Source organism: Chelonia mydas, chromosome 5 (assembly GCF_015237465.2).
Source record: "Chelonia mydas isolate rCheMyd1 chromosome 5, rCheMyd1.pri.v2, whole genome shotgun sequence".
Classification (NCBI taxonomy): Eukaryota; Metazoa; Chordata; order Testudines; family Cheloniidae; genus Chelonia; species Chelonia mydas.
In genome coordinates, this window is record NC_051245.2 from 85,862,195 (window position 1) to 85,879,526 (window position 17,332).

General features: G+C 41.2%; 1 protein-coding gene across 6 annotated transcripts in view; it reads right to left on the bottom strand.

The window, feature by feature from the left end:
- Positions 1-16,121, bottom strand: part of LOC102935221 (spindle assembly abnormal protein 6 homolog) — a 40,381-nt gene extending 24,260 nt beyond the window's left edge. For 5 of the 6 annotated variants that reach the window (XM_043547439.1, XM_027818411.3, XM_043547435.1 and 2 more), the window contains exons 1-8: positions 15,879-16,121; positions 7,776-7,836; positions 7,181-7,260; positions 6,206-6,310; positions 4,186-4,360; positions 2,836-2,913; positions 2,585-2,704; positions 2,052-2,243 (exon numbers count right to left, since the gene is read on the bottom strand). In XM_043547439.1, the coding sequence (XP_043403374.1) occupies positions 2,052-2,243; positions 2,585-2,704; positions 2,836-2,913; positions 4,186-4,360; positions 6,206-6,310; positions 7,181-7,260; positions 7,776-7,836; positions 15,879-15,943 (876 nt within the window). In that variant the 5' untranslated portion in view covers positions 15,944-16,121. Of the gene's footprint in view, positions 1-2,051; positions 2,244-2,584; positions 2,705-2,835; positions 2,914-4,185; positions 4,361-6,205; positions 6,311-7,180; positions 7,261-7,775; positions 7,837-15,878 lie in introns of those variants that run through there. The other variant, XM_043547437.1, reaches the window with a different exon arrangement.
- Between the last annotated feature and the right edge of the window lie 1,211 nt (positions 16,122-17,332).

Genomic DNA, 17,332 nt, shown 5'->3' on the forward strand with positions numbered 1-17,332 from the left:
CGGAGGGGTTTTTGTCACTGAAGTATATGCTCTGGCCCATGGTTATTACCAAGTTAACAGGCAACATCTTCAGATTTATTACTATTATTATTATTATTGTTGAATGAGCACTTCATTCTCACTACCTTTCTCGCTGGCTAGTGAATGCCTCTGAACTATCCATTTATATACACACATGGCAAGCATGACTCCTACAGCATAAGGCCCTATCTCTCCCCCATGCCTCAATAAAGGTGTTAGAGAAATAGCTTATATGGCAATGCAGAAATCTTTGAACATTTTTATTTCTTAAATGGGTTTTATCATTCTAAAGTAATTATTTTCTAAAATCTATCAAGATGAAGATTACAGAAGACAAGCTGATTGATTTATAACCCAGTTCCAAAAGAGAAAGATTACTGTACTGTCTGATTTGCAAGAATGATACAAGTCAAATTGTTCAAGCTTAAATTTTCATCCTGCTGATCGATAGATGAATGTTGAGGAACCAACTGTTGGGAAAGAGCCCCAGCCATCAGCTGTTTTTATAGGATGTGTGTGTCAAGTTTTCCATAAACTGGTGACATCCCTAGACTTTCACCTGGATAAGACTGTCAGCTTCCTCAAGGTGGTCTCATGTATCTGGCTTTCTGATATTTTTCAGGGGTCAGACATCCAGTCTCTGCAGTTTATAAACCATTGAATATTTTTTAAATTGCTAATTTAAATGGGACTTTTCACAAAACTGATGCTAAACTAAGGATGATGTGTTGTAGCAGAATCAGTCCCAGGATATATGAGACATAAGATGGGCAAAGTAGTATTTTTTCTGGGACCAACTTCTGTTGGTAAGAGAGATAAGCTTTCCAGTTTACACAGAGCTCTTTTTCAGGTCACCTGAAGAAGGGAGGAAAGGGTTAGCCAGTACATAACTGAATTTTAAGAAGAAAGTTTTAAAACTGGCACTGATGTTGTGTTTCAAACATTAGATAATAATTTGTTTTCTGTATTAAGACATTTAACCAACTCCAAATTACAGATTTGATTGACTTTAATAAAATTCTTCTACTTGGGATTATTAACAGACAGCCACCTTCCTAGGGTCCTCTTTAGAATTTATAAGAGCTGATTATTTTGGTATTAAATTTGATGATCGAACCCAATAGTACTACTAAAGGCTTTGATTTGACCTATTTTTAGTTGAATATTAGTAAGAATATATTAAATCAAATCAAGAGAACATATCACCAAAGTTAAGTATTTTAATTTATAAAAAAACAGTCACATTTCTTTCAATAAGCATTGTGGGTCCAGAACCTAAAAGCCTGAATCCTCTCTCCCTAATTAGCCTTTGGTTCCCACAAATACTTTATCTCCCTCCCTCCTTAATTAAGAGTGATCTCTTCCTTAAATTAAGTTGTATTTAATATGCGGGGTTAGATGGAAGCAATAGCACAGAAAGAGGAGTAAATGTTTAGGCAAATGGGTTTGATACAGGTATAGGGATGGGGCATTCTGAGGGCAATAGCCAGTTACCATGGAGGGGTTTGGATAATTGCTATATGGTTATTCAGAAACAGCTATACAATGCTTATGCAAATAGATTTTCCTGAGCCAGAGTGCAAGGATTTGCATAATAGAAATAAACATACAATTATGGTCAATAATTATGCAGCAGCTACATGTTTGGGTTGGAGGAAACATTTCAGTACAGACTTTATTTAGAGTCAGAACTACTTCTGTAGCAATTTTACATGCTTTATTTATTCTCTCCACCTACTTTGGAGCAGGCTGTAACAATATATTAAGGTTTGGATATTCAAAGGGTCTAAAATCCCAGTCTAAGTGTATCAAAATAAGGGGCCAGATCCTTAGCTGATGTGAACTGGCAGAACTCCACTGACTAAAGCTGAGCTATGCTGATTTACATCAGCTAAATATCTGACACAAAAAGACTTAAGTTTACTGGAATTCATTAAGTGAATCAATTTTTAAAGGCAAAAAAATGTTACCAGTAACACAATTTTAATTCCCCAATAAGTATACCATTTATTATACTAGTTTTACTATACCTCTTCAAGTCCTGCAAGTTTGGATTTCAGCTCCCTTATAGAAGATTCAGACCTGTATTTTCTCTCTATGAGATCCTTATTAACAGTTTCCAATTCAGATACCCTGGTTTCTAAGTGATGTACTTTTCTGTTGCAAGTTGCTTCCATCTCTTTCTTTTGCTGTTCATGCTGAAGGTGGTACTGTGCTTGAATCTTAAGCAGGAAGACAAGGATATTAGTGAAGTCATGTATATATACAGCATACAGACAAACATCTAATTTTACATACAGATATGTTAATTTAAAATTCAATTAAATATAGTTAAAAAAACGCACACCAGGCTCACAAGAGATACAGACAATATTAAAACTCAACATTTACACATTTCCCCTTCACTGTAGAGTTCAGGGAGTCTCTTTTTTAGAAGAAGCTATTAGATGAGGGCGTATTTACTTCAACAGATTGCCAAAAAGTACTTTTGCATATATATGCTATAGATATGCAGTATTCTGGTGCTACTCTACCTGAGACAAATGGCTATATTTCTACTTACCTGTAGCATTTTCTCCTTTTCTGCTGTGATTTCTTGGGAGTACTTATCAGTCAATGAAGTGGTCTGTGATGCCCATTCATTTTGCAGTTTATCCAGTTCCTTACTTTTTTCTGCCAAAGCCTGAAAATATCACATGCTGATTTCTGTTTGTATAGCAGTTATATTTTTTTTAAAAAGTCAATTTGGTATAGATTTAGCACCACACTTTCAGGGTTTGGTTTGCTTTTTCAAAAATAAAGGCTGCTTCCTACCTGCTCTGTTACGGTTAGCCTTTTCGAAAGCCCCTCTTCTGATCTGTGTAGCTTATCTTCCAAGATACTGTTTTCCATCTATTAAAAAACACCAAACCCCCAAAAAACTATGATATAATCATTAAGCAGCCCACACTAAAATTACAGATTTTTACTTTATAATAAAAACCTTTACCAATATGTAAAATGACCATATTATTACTATCAGTGGTGACAGCATACAGTAAATTAGGAAGTCTCCTTCCAAACCACTAGCAAAATTATATATATATATATATATTACAATAAAAGTGTAATGAAAAATATATACGTTATAGGATTGGGGAAGGCAGGAATGGAGGAAAGAAATTTGCTCACAATAGTGTAACAGATTTGATTTAAAAAGGAAGATCTCTAAAGCACTTAAATATTTTTTTATTTTCCATGCAAATTTGCTGGTCTTATGTATTTATTTCTCTGTTTCTTCTAGAAAGAAAAGAATTATGCCTAACTTCAAACCTACTTGTTCATCATAGTTTGAAAGTCAGACTTAGCTGTTATTGAGTCACACTCCATTTAAGAGATTTTAAAATAGCAGATGGGTGGGGGAAAATATCCTTATGAAGCAAAGAGCATATATACCACCTGTAAGGGACTTACTTGCACCAACCTAGATTTGAAGAGGAGGGAATTCTTTCCCATAGCACAAACTTCCCTTTTGCTACAAATTATCCTCATAGGGAGTTGAGGGAGATTCATTAGTTTAAGATCCAGAAAAACCTCTAATTAGTTCCAGATTTCTAACACATTCAGCATCTCTAGTTTTTCCCTCTCCTAGTATAGTTTTCAAACCGCTGCAGTCTAGTTATACCAGGCAGGCCTATTAAATGGAAACTTTCTAATGTTACTGCTTATTAATTTCCAAGCATAAATATACAAGAAGATAAAAACTTGCATCTATATACATCTAAGACATTGGGCCCAATTTTCCATCTAATTTAAACTGGTAAAAAAAACAAAGACAACTCTCTTGAAGTCACCTGAGTTACACCCAATAAGATGAGAATCAGGCTAACTGTTTATACATATGGTATATGCACAGCACCAGCTTAGCAATAAGAGCTAGCCATGTACTAATCATATGCTTTAAATATCCTTCTAATTTGGCGCTTGATCTTGGAATTGGATTTGCATGTGTGGACCATTACCCCCACTGGGAAACCCATTCAAGTCAATGGGGCTCTACATGGAAGGATGGACCTTCATGGATCATACCAAGGTTCAAGACTTATCTTGTTCTATCTGATCTATAAGGGCTTTAACTGATAGTACTTGTGTTAATTCTTAATAAAAGAAAGACTTAAAGCTAACCTTTAAATTTTTAATGCAGATGGCAAGATATTTCTTGATGTCACTGTCACTTCCTGCCAAAAGCTTTAGAGACAAGTGAGTGAGATGTTTGAATGGATTGGTTTCCACTACATTTAAACATGCAGGCATGCAGTCCAATGCTGGAGAAGAAGATGTTACAAGTTGAATTAAAAACCTATAAACACACCAAGAAAAGGCAAGTATTAAAACCAACAGTCTCTTGAATCAAAAAGGTTACAGCCATTTAAACCTAACCGACTCCCTGGGCTTCTCCCACCATTATTTTATAGATACACTGAGACATCTGCGAATTCAACCAAGAGCCACCTCTTCACCAGCTCTCAACAGGGTGGCCACCAGAGTGGACAATCCACATCAATTCGGAAAATTGTTTGAACAACAAGATTGACTGTCTAGAGACAGGCAGCTAAATTATGTTCAAATCTGGTCTTGAGAAAGCCATTTTTAAACTATGTTTTCAAATGAGTTTTAGACCCAGCTTTCTCCATTACAGACAGGCCCTAGATGCGCTGCACTAGTCAAGGAGCAAGAAGTACAAAATTGTTCTATCTGCATGAGAAACAGACTAAAGGAAAAAAGCGTTTGGTTTTTTTCTAAACTGAGTTAGCTAACATGATTTGATGCACCACTTAACATCTAGCATACACAGTTTAACACAATAATAGTGCTGGGTGCCATGTTGTAGCCCCTCAGGATTTGTCTTCACTAGGAAAAAAGGTCTGCTGCATGGTTACTAACACATGGTAACAAGGTAAAATTATAGTAAAAACAAGACAATTGTAGTTTTTACATATGCTAGCAGGTCAAGGTGAACCCTAGGTTCTCCCTTTGTGTTTACCTCAACCTGCTAACACACATGAAGACTAAAAACCTTTAGGCCTCATCTACACCACACGGTTAACTCAAGGGAGCTAATGTATTTGAAAAGGCTAGGATAGATACTCCCCAAACATCTGTTCCAAGATACAATGCACAAGGGCAGCATGAAAGATGGCACTCAGGATATGTCTGCATTGCAACTGGGAAATGTGATTACAGCATAAAGTTAGCTCAAGTACCAAAAGCAGCAGCAGCCCGGGCAGTGGCTACTTGAGTACTCACCTATGGACATGGGCAGGCAGGACTCGCTAATGCGCCTGCCTGTGCTGCCACACCTTCACCGCTATTGTTGTTGAACTAGCTTTGATGCTACAATCACACCTCCTGATTGCAGTGGAGACATACCCATAGATGCTTATGCACGAAGCCGAGAACAGGTGATCAAGGATGGCAGGTAACACAAATTGAGACAAGCTCAGATAATAAGTAAGAGAGGGCAGAGTTATGTAGAACTTTGAAGATGGTAACAAGATGCTTTAATCTGATGCAGTAGTGAATGGGGAAAAAGTGGAAGGGTTGAAAGTGGGCACTAACGCGATCAAAACAAGAGGCAATGAAAATGGCCTTAGCTGCAATATCTTGCAGGGAGCAGAAAGAGAAAATGTGGATTTCAGGGATACCAGAGAGGAAGTTGTTGCAGTAGGCAAAGTGACATACAGTGAGGGCCTGAATGGGAGATTTGTTTGACAGGATGGAAAGAGAAATCTTGGAAAAGCTGAGGAAGAAGTGGCAAGATTTAGATATGGCCTGGATGTGTGAGGCGATGTAGGAATCAAGTCAACATCCACATTGCAGGCCTGAATGATGGGGAGAATAGTGGTGTTGACAAGGAAAGAGAATTTTAGTTTTTAAATTACCAGTAGGACTGCAAAGTGGTCTTCCTCTACCATTTTTTCTTAGCAGAGTTAAGGAATTTTGCAAATACTAAACCACATGAACAGTTCCCCAGGCTACCCCTATCTCTGGCACTTGTAAAGGCATTACTCATCATCACCACGATATCCAAGCACCCATACAACCAACTGTGAGGGTTGCACTGAAATGCTCCCTCAGGTAAAGATTTGCATTTATTGAAAGCTTTCTAATCCAAATTCTATCAAAATAATGAAACTGCCCTTACCGAGGCACTTGTTTGCCTTGTTCCAAAATGCATTGTTCTAACAAATCAATGAATTTCTGGGGAAAAGCTGAAAAATCTATAAGCAGTCCTTGTTGGCTCTTTAAACTGCAAAGGAAACAAAAGGATGGCAATGGTAAAGGATAACAGTCAAGGGAAAATAATCTTTATTCTTAACCATTATCAGCCTATAAAACAAATTAGCTTTTCTAAATGGGATCTGGGTGGTAGTGCTGTATTACTCAAACATCAATTTTTTTGTCATTAGCAGTTTCCCTTAGTTGGGCAGTTTTTCCTCTGTACTCTCTTATTAGGAGGTTTCAGTTTCTTCCCTCCTATTAAGTAGGATCTGGGTGGTATATGAGACAGCCATATCTTTGAGAACACACACAAAGATAGTTACTACAAAACAGTTTAAGAGAAAAGAATCTTATTTCTTTTTTAATACCAACTCCCACCTATGTACAAAGCCACCAGACACAGACTTTACTAAAGACAGCAATACTATATGCACCATAACTTCAGACACTATATGAACACAACCCAAAAGTTCACAAAATTAATTTTCAACAGCATAAAATAGAACTTTCAAAGAACCGAATTCATTCTGTTAGGCAGCATAACTAACAAGGACAACTTTTTACTATGTTAACAGAAGTTTTACATTATTTATTAATACAATACTTTAAAGCAGGATCATCATCTCATTTCCTATACTTATACTCCTCTATGATACAAAGAAATCTTTCAGAACAGAATCTGCTTCCGAACTCAAGTGCTGACACCTACACCAGTAAGTAAATTATATTAAAATGACAACACAATGCAGGGGGTATGTAAACTGCAAAGGTTTTGTAGTAACAGTAAATGAAGGAAGAAACACAGAACACTGTACATATTTGTTCTTAAAACAACATTCACAGTTAATGATAGCAAGTTCCATTGTTTCTCAGAGAAAAGCAGCAAGATAGCAATTACCTCTGAAAATCTTCCTCTCCTATAGCAAGAGAATACAAGAATAATGGATCTGCATCATCTGTAATACGTACTGTAAGTTCCTGTCAAAGTTGGGATAGAATTATATTAACATTATTTGTTGAACATTAACAATGTGCCTCTTGGCACCATAAAGTATACAGGAGACATGACACATGTAAAAAGTTTACATTTACAAAAAAGACAAGTGAACTACAATTAAGATACAAAGTACAAGGTGACTAAAGTGGTGTTTTTAATCACACCTTTCGTTCAGACTTTTTTTTATTTTGGTAAATAATAGCAGATCATTAGTGGTGACTCACATTGACAAGTGTAGTCAAGTTTATCTACAATGTGTATTTTAAATCATCAGAATAATATTTTGTATGATCCCTAAACTCATCACGGTACGCTTAAACAAGATTATATGGTTATACAGAGATTTACAAAAAGGCAACTCATAGAATCTCATAACAACTCATAGAAACTTAAGCAATGCAAAAAGCCTGTGTCACTGCATCAAGGCAGTTTACATTCTATTTTAGCACACAAAAGATAGCAGACATACAAGAAAATCTTTTGATTCAGAACATACCTTCTTATGGATAGGACTGGATGATGTACAAGTTTCAACAGTTAGCCTTACATCAGCCCTCCTACAATATAAACAGAGAATTTCACACTCAACAAGAGACATTTCATCAGAAGGTCTAGATTAACATCTGAACTCATGCTTTCTACAAATGTATTGTAACATGGTGTTAAAAAAACAAGACAAAAAACGGTACTACAGTTCCATTCCTGCTAGGAATAAAATTATGTATGGCTGGACAACTTGATTAACATTTGACTGAAGTTGCAAATGCCTAACCAGTCAATAGGTTCAGTAATCAAAACACCTACTCAATATTTAATGAAAACTGACGTCTCTCAGTGCACAAAGTTAAGCACATGCAATGAGTCTTTTCAAAATTGTTGCCCTATTTTCTACCATCGTTACCAGCACAACTTAATCCTCTGTATTGCTTCTACCTACAGACACTCTTTCAGATCTAATACTTTTAGATTTCCGCATATTAGATTTCCGCAATATTAACTGTTTCTTGTTTTCATTTTGGGTGTTTTAATACTGGCTAGTGTTGTAGTCGTGACTCCATGGACTGAAGAGATTCTTCAACCATTACAACTTTTTTCTTAAGTTCAGAAATAAATGGAACAAAGTTTCAACTTTTTATCAATACTTTCTTCTAATGACTTAGTAGCCTATAAAACTACTTGGAATGAACTCTCAGAAGTTACATTTTTTATTTATTTTTTTTTAAATCTTCCTTAGCAATGAGTATTCACACTCTCAGAGGAATGGGGAGCCTCTACAGGAAAGGGTCTGCGTATTATCCAGCCACCAGAAACAGCAGTGGCAGATCTCTAGTAGACAAGACCTTAAATTCCCCAGGCCTTTCCATACTGTGGTTAGTTCACCCTGAGAGACACGGAGAACACTAAACCATGAATAAAAACTACAGCACTAGCTACATCCTCTATTTTCAATGCTGAGAGCCAAATTTTCAGAAGAGCTCAGCACCTACTCAGGGGTCAGCTCCCATTTAGGTACCTAAATACGTGCTAGAGTTTCAAAACAACTCAGCGTCAGATGTGGTGACAATTTCTGAAAATCTGGCCAGTTATTTTGATGCCTAAATGGGAGCTGAGCTCTTCTGAAAAATGCAATTTTAGCAATCAGTCTGCCCTAAATTAAAGCTAATTAAAAGCTAAAGTAAAATATTTTCCCTGTCTCAACTGTGTTATATCACTCCCATAAAATGTTCTCAAGAATGCAATAGCATACTGGCAATTAGGAGCCAGGAGTACAAGATTTGAAAGGCTCCAGACTGGCGACATCAATGGGGCCACCATGACAAATCATATTAATCCAAGTCAGACAGCGCTACAGGAGCGAATACAGTGAGTATAAAGGGATGCAGGCAAGATTGAACAGTTTCTTAATTATTTTTAATAAAGTTTAAAAAAATGGTACTGTTGTGACAGGAAATTGTTTATTCTCCAATTATATAAATTTAATTATATCCCACATGAAATTATAGTATGGTAATTAGCATCTTGTGGTCCCCTGCCTTGCTACAACCGCACCATAAATTCCTCAAAGCGGCATATACAGATGGTTAAATTTCAGAACTAACAGTCTCAGCTTTGGACTTAAGAAGTCAGAATGTTCCAGTTATCCTGTGGAAGCAAAGCCTCAAGAATTCCTCCATTTCTTTAGACAAGGTGGTTCTACCGTTAGACAATATCATAGATTTCTCAGAAAGTTTTGTAAGCATGCTAAGTTGTATAAACATGTTGTATTTTACAGAATGTTTTGTACTCATGCCACACTTTATTGTGGAAACTTATTAGCAAGTAAACTGTATGTAATCTGTTTGCGTATGCAGAATCCGTCAGAAGTATTGTCAAAAATAAACAGTGTGCTAGAAGCAGCTTGTTATCTTCTAGGGATAATTGTTACAGAGGTCTGTGTGACTTCAAAATATGTAGAAAACTAGATAAGAAAAGGGATGAAAGCTTTGTGGTAATACAGTAAAATCACTCTCTGTTGTAAACAAGTGAGGTAGAAATATGAGCAAAATTGAGCTAATAGTTTTGGAACAGTGAAGATATAAGCTGAATGCCTGTTCTCCAGATTGGGTAAAGTATTAACCCTTTCTGTATTGTGCTGATCTATCTATCTGATTGAGAGTCATCAGAATTGAACCCATCAACACTGCTAAGGATCCTGTGGAATTTAGAATCGCTGAAGGACCAAATACATGAAGCCTAGGCATGCAAGAGGAAATGGGAGGTGATGCATTTACAAGGTGGTGTTTTGCACTTGTGATGGAGAAATTTCACCTTTGTCTCAGGGAATATGGCAGATTACTAATTCCCCTGAAGTCTACATGAGGCCTAAAGGGTATGTTTATGCTTAAAACACGGCAATGGCGTGGCTTCCATCAGTGTAGATAATCCACCTCCTCGAGAGGCAATAGCTAGGTTGACGGAAGAATTCTTCCATCGACCTAGCACCGTCTATGCCAGGGGTTAGGTTGGTATAGCTATGTTTTCCAGGGCTGTAGATTTTTCATCCCCTTGAGAATTGTACCTATACCAATGTAAATTCCTAGTGTAGATCTGGTCTCAGAGACATGAGGAGCCCACAACACGTTTAGAATACTTGTAGCTCCTTGTGAGCACAAAAGGAGTCATATACCAGTAAGTATAAGTGTATTAAACCAAGTTACGAGGAGAGGAGAGGATAGTCATGCTGGAGGGAAGGTACAGTACTTGAGCAACAGAGTAAAAGCCCATCAGAACTTTTCAGAGGTTTTCAAAGTCCATCACATCATTTGCACACTAGATAAATACCTGTGGGGCAATGCACATCTGATTTTCCCAAACTCCCTTATCTCAGAAATTACTTCTGATTTTCCCAAATTTAGCTAAAAAAAAGTACACACATATGCCAGGTACAGATTTGAAATTGAAAGACCATTTCATAGAGGGGGGCCTATTTTAGACATAAACAGAAGGCGGTCTACAATCTTAAATGTGAATAGTCTCTTCCAATTAGTCCCTATAATGCCATGGCATATACATTGGAGCTCCCCCTACTGCCCTTGTCCATGAGTATTCTGTGTTAGGCTATGCTAGAAGCACTCTTGCGATCAGTCATATGCTCCTCGCTCAGCCCAAGTCCTTGAGGCAGGGCTACAGTGATGAAGTGGTGGTAAGTGTCATGGAAGTGCTGCTCTCAGATAAGCAGGTTATAGGGCTACAATGGAATCCGTTTTGGCAAGAGCAATTTTCAAGTCTTGCATACATGTAATCCAGTGCTACAGTAAAATACAATGGAGCCCTCTTACCCTTAAAGATGCCTCCTGTCATAAATATAAAGGGAAGGGTAAACACCTTTAAATCCCTCCTGCCAGAGGAAAAACCCTTTCACCTCTAAAGGGTTAAGAAGCTAGGATAACCTCGCTGGCACCTGACCAAAATGACCAATGAGGAGACAAGATACTTTCAAAAGCTGGAGGGAGGGAGAAACAAAGAGTCTGTCTGTGTGATGCTTTTGCCGAGGACAGAACAGGAATGGAGTCTTAAAACTTAGTAAGTAGTCTAGCTAGATATGCGTTAGATTATGATTTTTTTAAATGGCTGAGAAATTAAGCTGTGCTGAATAGAATGGATATTCCTGTGTGTGTGTCTTTTTGTAACTTAAGGTTTTGCCTAGAGGGATTCTCTATGTTTTGAATCTAATTACCCTGTAAGGTATTTACCATCCTGATTTTACAGAGATGATTCTTTTTTACCGTTTCTTCTATTAAAATTCTTCTTGTAAGAACTGAATGCTTTTTTCATTGTTCTTAAGATCCAAGGGTTTGGGTCTGTGGTCACCTATGCAAATTGGTGAGGATTTTTATGAAACCTTCCCCAGGAAGTGGGGTGGAAGGGTTGGGAGGATTTTGGGTGGAAAAAGATGTTTCCAAACGGGCTCTTTCCTAATAAAATCAACCCGCTCAGACGTTTGGGGGTGGCAGTGGAAGCCCAAGGGCAAAAGGTAAAATAGTTTGTACCTTGGGGAAGTTTTAACCTAAGCTGGTAAAAGTAAGCTTTGGAGGTTTTCATGCAGGTCCCCACATCTGCACCCTAGAGTTCAGAGTGGGAAAGGAACCTTGACACCTCCCACCCCCGTTTCAGGGTTCAGACATGTTGGTAGGGCAGTATGGGGAAGTTTGTATTGCTGCTGCCCAGTATTTGTTTTGTTAATTAAATAAAAGAATTTAGTGTCCAAAATTTAGTTAATTTCGAACTTAATCCACTAAAATTAAAGAAAAAATGGTATCCCATGACAAAAACATTTGAAGTGACAATTAGCACAGCTGATTTGGGGGAATTTGAATATGTGCTTCTTTACTTATACAGTATTTAGAAATCAAAAGTTATAATTACTGTGTCCTATAGTGTTTGAGGCGTCATCATTCAGATGGTTAGTACATCTCGAGTTAGCAGATGCTGGGTTTGTTAACCTACAGCTTGAGCATCGACACATATCTGTAACCCCAGATTAAGAACTGTTAAACCCTGAGTCCCAACCTGGGATTCTAGAGTCTACACTACATTATGTGAGACTGAGTCCAACCTTCCTATTGCCCTCCCAAAATGTGGCCACTCTAGTCCTTCGTTCATGGTGCAGTGTGGGAAAATTTTACTGTCCATAAACTGCAGTGTCCCGAGAACATTCAGCCCATGGGATAATGGAATACTTTTAGTGCACTCCCATAGCAAAAGTCCAGTGCAGATGAATCTACACTGCAAAGCAATAGAGCTGTGTATGATATTTTCTTACAGTGCTAGCCGACTGAAAACTATAACATCCAAGGATAGGTCTACACTGCAATAAAACACCCACGACTGGTTCATGTCAGCTGACTCAGGCTTGCAGGGCTCCAGCTATGGGGCTATGAAATTGCAGTGTACCCCAAGGGAGCCCGAACACGTACACCGCAATTTTATAGTGCCCCCCCGGCCTGACCCCCGTTACCTTGCGTCAGCTACATGGGCCAGCCATGGTTTTATTGCAGTGTAGACATACCCAAGTGTACCACCTTCCCTAGTAATCTTTCTAGGCTCTTACTGCTCTGCTAGCGCTCCTCATGGGACTGTTTCTCTCATGTATAGGGCTCCAAACATTTATCATACACCTTCTGAGTCCAGGATGATAGCAAACATGATGTTTCACTGGGGTCCTGAACTTCCCACCAGAGCACTTTTCCTGAATTCATGGGAGGGGAGCAGAGACTGTGCTAAACTTGCCATCCAAGTGCTTGACTTGAGTCATGCACTGCAGGCAAGAGCAGTGCAAACTTTCTCACCCAGCAATAGTATGATGCACTTCAATCCAGTCCTGAAACATTCCTACAAGATGCATCATGACACAGCTACAGCAACAATCTGGTTGCAGCATTACCTTACCACATCATTCTGTCTAAATCAGTGATATTATTAAAGAAATCCTGAAGTTTGTAAGACAATACTGCAGTTGGTTAATACAAAACAACGTAGGATAGTCAGGAAAACAACTATCAGAGGAGACAAGAGGAATGTCATGCCTAGAGTAAGATTTTTACATTTCTCACTTTCTCCTTCCAACTCTTCTAGGCTGCTCTTTGGCAGTCTGCAAGTCATGCTGATTTATGTGGTGGATTTGTAATACGTGCAAATGGAGACTAGGAAGAATCTAAGATAATTGACACTTGTGCCTTAAGATGTGATTTCAGTCCAGGTCCATCCCACCACGTAGGAACATTTACTCAGTTCTCCCACGCTAGGTCAGCACATGGAATAACTAAATCCTGAGAGACCCAGAGTTGGTAACTCAGAAGATGACACTCCTCCATCTGACTTAATACTGAACCAGCACCCAACATGGACCTAGGGGGCATTGGGTCCTGCAGACGCCATCCTTTAGATGAAATTTAATAGAACTTGGCCATATGTGGAAAATAAGGTTCCATAACACCTTTGAGGGGATCTTGCAAAGAAGCCTTCAAGAACTCAGTATAGAAAGCAAAAAGCTCCATTGCTATCTAGTTTGCAGCAAGAAGCACATTTGATGGGAAAATATCTGAAACAGAACAACATATACTGGGCTTAAGGCAATACTAATGGTCCCAGTGCAGAAGAAATTGAGGAGCAAAGTGTAAATGATGGAAGTCCTATTATTAAGTCATTAACAGATTTACCTGAAGATAAGGAATGGAAATGTGAGGAAAGTGATGGAGAATCATGCAGTTTTCCTAGCAGCATAAAGGAGACTCATGATAAAGAAGAATGTGGCTCACATGAAAAGGAGAGCAGAGACAAAGAAAAATCTGGTTTACATGATAAAAAGCAACAGAGAAGAATCAGCCTTGCACGACGTCAGAAACAGTGAAAAAAAATTGCATGCCACAAATCAATACATCAGATCCTGCTTTATGGCTGGTGATCCTAAGCTCTGCTGATATTGTTTGCACAATTTTGAACTAACTTCAAATTTCTGACCTCAACTGTGCTTTGGCACCATAGGCGCCAATTTCTGCTGGCGCCAGTGGGTGCTTGACCCCCTCTGCCCCGGCCCAACTCCACCCCTGCCCCGCCTGCCCCCATTCCAACTCCTTCCCCAAATCTCCGCCCTGGCCCTGCCTCCTCCCCTGAGCACACCGCATTCCCGCTCCTTCCCCCTCCCTCCCGAAGCTTGTTACGCCACAAAACAGCTATTTTGCGGCAGCAAGCACTGGGAGGAGAAGCAGGGACACGGCGCGTTCAGGGGAGGAGGCGGAGGTAAGCTGAGGCACAAGGCGGGGAGGGGAGCTTGGCTCTGCACCCACCGATTTTTCCCCATGGGTGCTCCAGCCCTGGAGCACCCACAGAGTCGGTGCCTATGTTTGGCACGATACACTGTTCCAAGTAAATGTTGTAAGCAAGGCATTACAAACTCAGTCGATGGACATCGTGACTGCTACTGCTCTTGATGAGATGCTGCCTTGATTTCATTGTGGCTTGTAGAGACAACAGATCTGAAGATCCATCGCTGCTGCCAAAGAAATGGCGGAAAACTTAGAAGTTGAGCCTGTCTTCAAGGAAACTCATATTCACTGGAAGAGGAAATAGTTTGTTTACAAGGGAAGAGATGAAGTGATGGGAAGCTTGGAAGAAAAATTAAAGAGGGAGATTTTTTGCCTGCTCCTTGACCCTGCTTGAGTGTCCATTGAAGAAAGGTTCAGACAAATGGGAGGGGGAGAAGTTTGTGTTTCCTAAAGCCCCCCCAGTCAGTGGTTAGATGAAAATGTTAACTTTTATTGAAAAAAGAAGAAGTTTCTAGCCCTCCTGGTTGTGGGGAAGACTTGAAAATGGGACTCCCCCACAGGCTCAAAAACACAAAAAGCAAGATAAAAAGAATGCAAAAGTTACCATTTAAGAACAAAATCATTTTTAACCCAGACTCATGAGTCCTGAATGTCTACAGTTGACAGCTCTGAACTATTCCATGTGTTTGTTAAAAGGCTTTAAGGCGTCGATATCTTGTGCAAATATATTTATAAAGCTAGGGGGTTATTGGAAGAGGAAGGCAGGAGAGTTTTTTAATGCTACAAATAAAGCGTTCCGAGTTTGTCAGCTTGAGTGAGGCTGGGGCTAGTGACCCCAATTAGCAATATTGCCTGTCCCAATATTTCTGAAGACAAAATGCGAGAGGCTTGGGGGCAGGTTTCCAATGAAGGTCCATGAGCCTGTACTCCTAAACCCCTTGGGTGCTTTGGAAAGCCTTCTCTGGGCTGTGACTCTGAGCGCACACAAATCCCTTTGCCAGCGCTCACACCCTGCTCTGCGCACCACGAAGCGGGAAAACAATTTCGGGGGGCCGAGCGAGGCGGGCCCAGGCTGCCGCTGCGCCCCCCTACACGGAGAGAGCACGGGCGAGCGTGGGCAGCTCATTGCCTCGGCTCGCCCGGGAGCGGCCCGTTCCCGCACTTCTTCGCACCTGGCTCCCTTTGCAGGCTCTGCCGAGCCCCCCTCGAGCCCAGGCGGCGGCGACGGCAAATAACGACCCTAGGGCCCCGCTCTGACGGGAGGCAGCCGGGCTCGCCCCCGGAGCGGCACTCACCTCTCCTCGCAGCCCGCGCAGCTGATCACCGCGGACACCCCCTGACAGAAGAGCCGCTCTGCCATGCTGCCGGGAGCCCGCGCCTCCCCGCGCCCCTACCTAGCCCTAGCGCTGGGCGCATTAGCGGCCTGCCCGCACCTGCGGCAGCGCGGGGATTTCCCCCAGCCGCCGCTCCCTGCTGTGCTCGCTTCCCCCTCCCTCCCGCCGGGCGCCTCCCCGGAGCTTTGGCGCCAGCTTCCCGCCGCTGGGGACAGCGCGCCGGGCGGAGCCACGGAAGGGGGGACGCGCCCCCGCTGCTCAACCCCTGGGCGCTGCGGTTGCCTAAGGCCGCAGGAGCCCTTGCGATGCCCGGTGCGTTGTTAATCCCTGTATCCGCCTGAGCCGCAAGCGGAGCTCGGGAAGAAACACGCAGCCACAGAGCCGCTCCAGCATTGCCAGCGGGGCTAGGGTCCTCCCAGCTCATGAGTCAGCCCCCGCAACATCATGGGCTTGGCTTAAAAGCTGTGAGAGTCTTTTAAAAATAACGGGGGGGAGGGGGCGGCTCTTTGTCTTTTGCTTCTTGAACCTGCAGGATAACCTAGGGCGAGAAAGTCCAGCCGGTCTCTGCAGGCGGGAGGGTTAGGAACGAGCGAAAATGAAAAGTGAGGGTCTCACCGAATTTGGGGGGTGTCACTTCCTAGCAGTGGCCATATTAACAACATTTGCTTAATAGCAACATGCCCGGAAATGATCCCCGCCCATTGACTTGAATGTGAATGGGATTCGGATAGTAGCAACAGGCGTGCTGCTCAGGAACAACTTTTTTGAAAAAACGGCTCCGGCTGCAGGCAGGTTGGCAGGAGTGGAGGGAAGGAGGTGCTGGGATATGCCGCGCCCAAATGTCAGGGCAGGGAGACCACAGGGAAAAGTACCATCCATCTCCACAGGCCTCCAGCTCCCCTTGGAAACCCCTGCATGGGGGCCGCAGCCCCTCAGCCCTCTGTTGTCCTGGTTGCATGCTCCCTTCCCAGCCCACAGCACCGGGACTCTGGCAGAGGCTCCCCAATTGGGTGGTGATGTGGGTGCTCTAGTCATATGACACTTGTGGGGCACATGCGTCCCTGGCCACAGGCAGGTTTGTAGTCCGCAGTCACTAAAGGCACATCCCAGCTTCTTCCCTGATTGAAGCCCCACAAACCTGTCTTTCACTTATTTTATGCTCTGTTGTTGCAGCTGTGTTGGTCCAAGGATATAGAACGCTTGTCTCTCTTTCACCAACAGAAACAGGTCACTACTACCTCATCCTACTACTACTTTGTCTTTCACTTATTGGCAGCTCTTGGATAAGAACAACTTTTTCTGGGAGCCAAGAGGTTGCTAATAATAACTTCACCTTTACAAAACACTTGCTATCCACTGCTGATGTGAAAGATACAGGACCCAAGTAGGGACCAAAATCCCACTCTTTTTCCCAT